Here is a 10,000-nt window from a genome sequence, read left to right as displayed (position 1 = left end):
TCATACATAGATTCCTTATTCAAACAAAATCCTGTCATCCAGCATTTCCTCCCTTCCTCTTTCATCCTCATCCTTTTCAGGATATATCAATACAGTGCAAAGAACATCAAAAAATAATGTGGGGTGTTAGAAAATAACAATGTCTTTTCTGTTTACCAAATGCTTTTTAATCTTCGCTATTGCTTCAATGCAACTGAACGAGCGTGCCGTTATTTGTTGCGCAGTGACGTGTGTGTTCAAGTAAGCCAGATATGTGCAGATTCTGTGCAATACGCTGTATTTAAAGGGATACTTCACCGATTAGCATTAAGCTTTGTGTCAGTAGAAACCCGGTGGTATTTTGGCATGACCGTGCTTCCCTCCCTCATGTCCCCCTGAGACGAGAGATTTCTGTATTGTGTGTCTGGAAAAAAACCTCAGATGACACAAAAATCAGAGGCTTTTGTGTCCAGAGGCGAGAGACTCCAGCCAGTAGGAGGAGCTCGTTCCGCATGTCTTCAACCCGCCCATAGGGGGATCTCACGATAAAACGCCATCTTTTCAGTTTCCAGTCGACTAGTAGCCTAGCGGTATCATTTCTCCCGACACTGCCCTCTGTAACCGGTGGGCGTGGCTTGGGCGTGGCCTCGTAGGGCAGCGAAGCAAGTGCATTCTGGGAGTTGTTGTCTTTCATCCACATGAGCCAAAAATACATTTTCTGGCTTTTCTCAGTCTAGAAGGCACCAACTTCTAAAATAATTTCACATTTCTACTACATAAATGACCCAATTTAAATACACATTCATCTTTCCAGCGGTGAAATATCCCTTTAATATTTCATGATGATCAGTATTTGCGCTAAATCTGTGCAGATTTGTGTTACACAAACGTTTTACCCGCATTTGCCGGGTTTTCATTTCAAACCCTGTAACAAATTATAAAGTAACATGCATTATGTAATCAGATGTTTTTAATGTAACGAGTAAAGTAATGCATTACTTTATAAATGTACTGAGTTACTTTTTCTTTTTTAGTAATGTCCGTTACTTTTCAGTTTAATTAATTTGCTTAAATACTGATTAAAAAAATAAAATAAAAAAACACCTGGAAAAGATGAGCCTCGGCCAGATGAGAAAAAGTAACACAAAAGCAATGTAAAAACACTACAAACTAACTAATCTTACTAGTTACTTGCTTTAGGGAGTATCGCAATATTGTAATGCCTTACTTTTAAAAGTAACTTTCCCGAACACTGGTCTTCACATTAGTCAAAGTTCATGCATTATTAAGATCAACGGTTGAGTTAAGTTAATGCACTGTGAACTTTTACTAACTTACACGAAGAAAGGTTAAAGGGGTGGTATAATGCCCTTTTCACAAGATGTAAAATAAGTCTCAGCATAAGAGTAAAATATGAGTGTGTGTGTGAAGTTTTAGCTCAAAATACCCCACAGATATTTTTATAGCATGTTAAAGTTGTCATATTTTGAGGGTGAGCAAAAACGCACCGTTTTGTGTCTGTCCCTTTAAATGCAAATGAGCTGCTGCTCCCGGCACAGGGGGCGGAGCTTCAAGAGGACGTGTTCTTTTACCTCACACACACACACATGCACTGAACATTTCAAAAACTTTTAGTCTTTTATGTTCAAACCGGAGTCGGACAATGATGGAGAGACTCAAGAAGAAGTGACAACATGTAGAAGCAACAGGACATTTCTGAATGGTTAGTTGATGAATTTATGAAGCTGATGTGTAGTTATCTTCTAGTCATTGATTAGCATATTCTGTCTTGATGATCTATAAATCGTGTTCCGGGGGCGGGGTTTATGTAAATTCTAGGGTTGGTGATGTCACTAACCCGGGAGGAATGTGGTGTAGTCTCTACCAGCCGTTTGTTGTAGTCCTTAAAAAGCGATTTCTGTTAAAGCAAATATCTCCCTTTGCTCTGAACTTTGAGCGTTGTAACTTTGCAGATGTTGTTTATGCTCAAACAGCAACATTACACACTAACTAAAGCTAGAAAAGTCAAATCATAATCAACCACCCCTTTAATAATAAATGCTGTAAAAATAGTGCATTAACTGATGTCAACAAATGAGAGCTTACTGTAAATATCATATTTTCATATACACTTCTGACAGATTCTGAAGAGCATGCAAATCTCACTGTATAAGTCTATACATTTTTTTTGGCCGTTTTATCATCGCCCGAGTGAAATCGGATCTGAGCATTAGTAAGCAACCCTAATTATTCAGAACTGTAATAATAGGCGTTTTTTGAACTGAATGCACCGTTTGCTTGAGCGCCTATCGATTATCCAGAGGTTTGATGGTTCTGTCAATCACGAGTCTGTGAAGATTATCACAAACGTCAGCTCTCTTCAGATTCCCAGGCTCATGTTGTGCACTAATGGCCTTCATCCTCAATCTCTCATGCAGGCCAAGAGCCAGTCAGTCTGTGTGTGTGTGTGTGTGTCGGGATTACTGCAGATCTGGACGGTGTTTCTGAGTAAACCCGCTGTTCCTCACCTCGATTTCTTTATCCTCAAACGCGTCCTGTTGCACAGACTTCACCCGGCTGAGACTGGGAATACTTCTGTGGATGAGTGAACATCCCTGACACACGAACACTCCGAGAGTCACCGACACCCAGTCCGGCTCTGAGGAACAACAGAGGAACAGCCTTTACAAAAACCTTTACTAATCAATTAGATGAAATTTGAAGTGAAGCAACAACACAAGACATCACTTGCAAAAATATTTAGGCCTAAAATTATTTTTATTGCATATAAAATTTCAGTAACACTTTAGTTTAGGGTCCAATTCTCACTATTGCTTATTATCATGCATATTACTAGGATATTGGCTGTTTATTAGTACGTATGACCATATTCTACATCCCTTAATCCTACAATACATTTTCTTAACAACTACCTTATAACTATTAATAAGCAGTAATTATGAGTTTATTGAGGCAAAAGTCGTAGTTAATAGTGAGAATTGGATCCTAAAGTGTGACCATAATGTCCGGCCAGAAAGGATGTTGCACAATTTGTCATGTTGCATTGCATTTATTATCACAAATAAAAAACTGATTCCATGCACAATTACACAACATGCTTACAAAATATTTTTCATAATATTTGAATGAAGGCCGGACATTACTTTTGGCCAATCTTAGATTCAGTAAATGCTATTTTTTAGAGCTGGGGAAGAAGATTAATAAGATTAATAGCAACACAAGACTCCACTTAAGCCTAAAATTATTTTTATTGCATACAAAATTTCCCGGTATCGCTTGAGTTTAGGGTCCAATTCTCACTATGAACTAGTTGCTTATTATCATGCATATTACTAGGATATTGGCTATTAGTACTTATAAAGCACATATTAATCTGCATGACCATATTCTACATCCCTTAATCCTACAATACTGTACCTAAACTTAACAACTAACTATTAATAAGCAGTAATTATGAGTTTATTGAGGCAAAAGTCATAGTTAATAGTGAGAATTGGATCCTAAACTAAAGTGTGACCAAAATTTCCATCCATTTGGATTAGACTGTTTTAACATAAACAAACTAATAAACTTAACGTGATGAATATTTGTCAGTGTGTTTTACATAATCAATAACCATCATCAATAAACCCAATTTGATTTAATCTCATACATTTTAACTAACTGAATATTGCTTGTTTCACAGCTAGCCATGCTCATACTCTTTAACTAAATACATTTTAGACTATTCCAGTAAAGTTCATTGCTAAAAAGGTAATTTCCCACCATTATTTGTGCACCAATTTGCACTTTATGATCATGATCATTAAGTTGTGACAACATATGTTTTTACATTGCTATAATTCATCAAAATAAGCAATTTTCAACTTTTTTATGTTATACAAGATTCAACAAATTTTTTAAGTCAGTTTAATGTAATTTAAGTTGAATTAACTTAAATATCCAAGTTAATTGCACTTAAAAAAAAAAATCAGTGTAGATTGCACTAATTTTATCCTTGCATATTTTGGATAGTATGCAAATTAGCACACTGACAGACAGTAATATCATTGCTATACCATTTACTTTTAAAACATTTATCCATATGCAGTTGTTGGGACCGTTAATGGAGGCCAAAATACTGAAGACTGAAGAATACAACTGGTTTAAAAGTAGGCCTGTGTGTTTCTGTTCCTATCACGGTTAATGCTGAGGTCTAAGAGGCTTTATAAACTGCATGTACAAACCACAGAGGTTACTATAATAATTATACCGTTAGTCTATACGCTGAAATGTCAAACACAAGCGAACCCACAGTAAGAGAGCGACAGAAAGTCACACATACACCCTGTTTGATCACACACACACACACACTGACAGACTCTTCACACAACCACTCATTTGTGTCGCGATCTGTGTGAGTTTGACACACTTCAGGTGTGAGTGTTGCTAAACGCTGAGCTGTAAACCCTGAAGGCAAGAGAGTTTCGGCTGTCGACTGACAAAACAGGCATGAACTGAAAGTCAGGTTTTTTGACTTCTTAAAGTGACACAATCCATGAGAAACTGTGAGTATCACACACTGCGTAGGATGAAACAGTGCAGTTATTGTTTGAAGGAGAAAGAGGGGCGATTGGAGAGACAGAGAGAAGGAGAGCGAGATACAGAGGCTTGTGACCAAATGAAATGGACTTTGTTTTGTCTTTTACCCACTTTGAGCTCTTGGCTGGCCTGTTATCTGATCGAGGTGTGGCTCTCTGCAACCAGAATACACACTTTTGTGCTCATAAAGTAACTCTTCATGTTACACAACACATACATGAGCACAAAAGCGCAGATTAATTATTATTCACCGTCATAATTTACTCGTTACAAACCTGTATGACTCTCTTTCTTTCGTGAAACACAAAATTAGACATTTTGAAGAATGTCCAGGTTGCTCTTTTCCCATGCAATTTACTTGCAAGCTTCAAAAGGGACACAAAAGCACCATAAAAGAGCAACTTTATTCACTATCAATAAATGAGGATCAAAGTTTTTCAAGCTGACGAACAATAAAAAACATTGCCAGCCAATCAGAATGAATCCTGCTTTAAGGAGTTAATGACAAAACTGCATTGCGCTTATAATAAACCGAACGTTGTCGAGGATGCTAGTATAGTTATTAATTCAGTTATCTTTATAGTTATCGTTCTCAGTGAATCAGATTCATGCATAATTCAGATTCATGCATCACACTTTTGTGAACCCGTCAAATGGATCAATGACATAAACCAGACTGAAAATAATTCAACACTTAAAGCCTATATAAGTATTTTTAATGCATTAATTATGCCTTGTTCTGCACCTTATAATGCATTGTATGATCTCATAAATTATTGTAACCACAGTTTTATAATGCTTTATAGTAATACTACACCTTTAGAAGCATAATGCATTGAAACACGTGACAAAACAACCGATTTCAGATGCAACAAGCAATCTGCGAATATTATAATGCATTTTAACTTTGGTTACAATTATTTATGCAAATTTACAATGCATTATATACCTTTATATTGCATTATACATAAAAGTTACCAAAATTTCTTCTTTTGTGTTCCACAGAAAAAAACAAGTTTTAATTTTTGGACAAACTAATCTTTGTTTTTATTTATTTCAGTCATTGAATTGAACTGTGAATGTGCTTCACATGATCACTAACTGCACTAAACAAACCTCCAAATGTGTTTCGACTGTTCAGACACACACAGAAAAACACATTTTGGACTGGTTTGTATCTGATCAGTGTCCGGTTGCATGAACTGGTCTTACAGGTTAGTCGTGTTATTTTTCATTCTCATATGTCAGTTGCATAAATAAGTAGGTTTTGAATCTGAACAGTAAGACTGATTACCCCGTGACTAACCGCTAGTTGGTCTAGACTAGTTATTAAGTCACAGTCTTAACATGATGACTATGTTTATGCAACTGTCCACAGATCGCGAGTGGAAAGATGTTAAAGCTGGTGTAATGATGGATGATTTGCATGTCTCAGATGGCAGTGCATTGCAACGCTCACTGAGTGAACAAAAGTGAGAAGGCGTATATCGTGTGGTAGACCAGAGATTGAGTGCACTGGGTCAACGGCTATTCACTGCAAGAAGCGTCTCTCAGACCACTGGTTTCTCAATATAGATCGTACGTGTTGCTGTGAGGCTTCAGTTATTCTGGGTACATGCCACATTTCTGAAAGATTTGATGTCGTCCTATATTTATATATATATGTGTAAGTGTGCATAAAGGCAAAAAGTGTTTGTGATGTGAGTGCAAAAGCGAGAGAGAGAGATCACAATCAGTACAGTCTAACTTGGCAAACAAAAATTAAATAAATAAAATCAATTATGATGAATGTGATAATAAGTGATTCCTATGACATTTTTGATGCTTTTCACAATTTTTGTGAAGTTTATATCGCCCTGTGTTCATACAATGGACCGTAATATTCTTCTCAGTCGTCTATAGTGTGTGTTGTGCATGCAGGGGACGACGCTTTTCATCCTATCTAAAAGAAAGGGCGTTCTCTGTGAATCTATGCAACTTTTCTTCTACTTGGTCTATAATGTGGTGTCCCTCAGGGGTCAGTCTTAGGACCCTTGCTATTTTCACTGTGCATGCTTGCCCTGAGCTTTATTTTTCAGAAATACAGCATATCTTATCAGTGTTACGCTAAAACGCTTTTATTTCCCAGTGAGCGTAGACAGGAATTGTTACATGTAAATTAATCGAAGTCTGTAAAGCATTTTGGGTCAACTTCTGTTGTTTTTAAAGGGATGGTTCGGAGTAAAATCATCCTAGGGTCCTTTGCACCATGACCTCGAGCCAAACACCCCCCAGAAACCTTTTATCCCTTGGTCTAACATTATTAAAGTTAGAGCTTATTTAGGGATATCAGCCGGATGGTTTAGTGCAGGCGCTAATGGATCCAAGGCTGTATCTGGTTAATTACTCCACTAATAATGCCCAGAATGGCACTAAACTTCTACAGTAGCACAAATAGGTTCTGTACTCATAAAACGAGGCATTGGAAAGTTTGTAAGTACATCAGGAGTTTATTTAAATAACACTTGCCTGATGGCTAATGCTACCGCTAACCCGGACGTCGTGTTTTGAGAAAAGCACGTAAAAGTCCTGCAGAAAGCGATGCATAAGGATGAAGTGTAACGACGAATTATTATTTTTTCCGAAGTGTTGATAACTTAGTGTTAACTAATAATTGTTGCAAACTGGTACTAGTTTATGTAGTTTTACTGTAGTTATGAGTAGCAATATGCATATATCTTTTACAGCATATGATAATTCATACTCAAAACTCGTCATTCGCCAAAAATAGTCTTAAAATATCGTCGTATCGTTTTTGTGAACCAAATCTTGTAATAACACATAGAAAATATAATGAATAGTCTTTGGCAATTTTAAAATTCAGATCATCGTCTAGCACTAAATTGAAGGGATAGCAACAGATTATAAGAACACTTTAAGACACTTTAAAGGGATGGTTCTTTCTCATTATTAAGAAAGAAAGCGATGCATATCTATGTAGTGTAACGACAAATGATTATTTTTTCTGAAGTGTTGATAACTTAGTGTTAACTAATAATTGTTATAAACTGGTACTACCAACAAAATATTAGTGCATTCCTGGAACTGGCCGTCGTTACACTACATCCTTATGATCACTTTCTCCCAGGACTTTTACGGGCTTTTCCCAAACCACGACGTCCGGGTTAGCGGTAGCATTAGCCGTCAGGCAAGTGTTATTTAAATAAACTCCTGATGTACTTACAAACTTTCCAATGCCTCGTTTTATGAGTACAGAACCTATTTGTGCTACTGTAGAAGTTTGGTCCATTCTGGGCATTATTAGTGCGGTAATTTACCAGATACAGCCTTGGATCCATTAGCGCCTGCACTAAACCATCCGGCTGATATCTCTAGATAAGCTCTAACTTTAATAATGTTCGACCAAGGGAATAAAGGCTTCTGGGGGGTGTTTGGCTCGAGGTCATGGTGCAAAGGACCCTAGGATGATTTTACTCCGAACCATCCCTTTAAATGTGCTATAGAAATAAAGGTTGACTCGACTTGATAATGCCCTACATATTCGGATAAAGTTTGACATATGAGTTTATATAGAGAGCTGGGCAATAATATAGTGATATTTTGCAAGATTGCTAGGTAGTTTAAAAAGTTCTAATCCTAAGTCTTTATGATATTATGGGATATTTATTTATTTATGATCAGCTGATCACTTAGAAAACAAATAGCATATAGTCTAAGTTTAATATTTAGGGATTTTGGTCAATCCCTAACCCTGAAGGCGTGGTCACGATTACCTCGGCAAAGTTTCGCCCACGAAATCCAGTAATTTCTATAGAAATCCTCACAGTCGGGAGGGAGAAATAGATTCCCATGCAGATTTGTCCACGTTGATGACAGAAGCTGCTTTCCTGACTGACAGCTTCTTTGTATTGTCAATTTCATTGAAATTTTGCCACACCTCAAGTGTGAGAAATAGTGATTCTTCCCGGCTTCAGCTCAAGGCACAGTTTGAATGTTCTCTATTTTAAGGAATTGTATTTACTATTTCACAATGATGTCTGTGAAAACCCTCCCATGATGCTCTCTGTCTGTCAAACTGAGCCAGACCATTTAGTTTGATGTAATAACAGAAAGAACCAGTTCCTGACATCAGGGTAAATATGAACTAAAACTAAAACCATAAAAAAACATTTTCATTACTTGAATTGAAATAATTATAAAAAAATACAAAAAACTTGTAACCTTTCAAGTAGTTGCCAAAACAACTTTTCTCAGTTTTGTTAAAATAACTTAAAATACTTCAAATTTAAAATATTTTTTAAAAACTGAGGAAAATAGCAAAAACACATAATTACTTAAATTACAAAAAATCAAAACAGAATATATATATATAAACAAAACAAAATTACTCAAAAAAGAAATGAAAACTGAAAATATAAAAATCAAATCTAATTCATAATATTAACAAAAACTATACTAGTATATCAGTGATACTTGCTGTCAAATCGATTTATCACATCTAACATAAAAGTTTGTAAATATGTGTGTGTATAAAAAATTACTTAAATTACAAAAAATCAGAATATATATATATATACATACAACAAGGCTATTACCATTAACTAAAACTAGATTTTTATTACTTAAAATAAAATAAACATCAATTGAAATAAAAGTTGAAGTAATAAAATAACTAAAACTTAATAATCTAAAACAAAAAAGATTTCAATGTAATTAGAATAATAATAACAAAAACAAAATTACTCAAATTTTTACTTAATTTACTTGCTGTCAAATCGATTTATCGCATCTAACATACAAGTTTGTAAATATGTGTGTATATATATGTATATATTGTATACTCTCACACACACAAACACATATATACGTTTATATATATATACATTTTTATTTTTATGTTAGATGTGATTCATTGATTTGACAACACTAACAACAACTCATGCTCATGTGCATCTGTAGGGGTTTTGGGGGAAATCTGTCTTCCATCACTCAACACACACACACACACACACACACACACACATAACGAAAGTGAGGAAAACAGAAGTGTGGAGGCTGTCGTCTACCTTTCACCCTATTCATCCTGAATCATCTGAAGTGTGTGTGTGTGTGCCATGTGTCATTCGCTGGTGTGTGTGATGCTGTTTTCCTCCGGCCTGCAGTCGGAATACAGTCACACAACGGGCTGACATCCAGCGCTGGGCAGAAATCCCAGAAATCTCTCGTGAGAGCCACCGTATTATTACTGCTTTAATAGGACAGTGTGTATGCAAGCCTGTGCGTTTGTGTGTGTGATACTGTACTGAAAACTGCAATGCAGAGAAATATGTACAGTATGACACTGTATCTGAAGGCATTGAGATCATTCATATTAGGAAATCTATTTTTTCCCCCAAAAAGCGGCCAAAATATATGAGCT

General features: G+C 36.1%; 1 protein-coding gene across 1 annotated transcript in view; it reads right to left on the bottom strand.

The window, feature by feature from the left end:
- LOC307147327 (arf-GAP with dual PH domain-containing protein 1) overlaps nucleotides 1-10,000 on the bottom strand; it is a 41,801-nt gene that overhangs the window by 25,744 nt on the left and 6,057 nt on the right. The window contains exon 2 of the mRNA XM_079852016.1: nucleotides 2,508-2,638. Coding sequence (XP_079708142.1) covers nucleotides 2,508-2,638 — 131 coding nt within the window. The remainder of the gene's footprint in view (nucleotides 1-2,507; nucleotides 2,639-10,000) is intronic.

This window comes from Squalius cephalus (genome assembly GCF_949319135.1).
Source record: "Squalius cephalus genome assembly, chromosome: 19".
Taxonomy (NCBI): domain Eukaryota; kingdom Metazoa; phylum Chordata; class Actinopteri; order Cypriniformes; family Leuciscidae; genus Squalius; species Squalius cephalus.
This window is presented reverse-complemented; position numbering and strand designations above follow the sequence as displayed.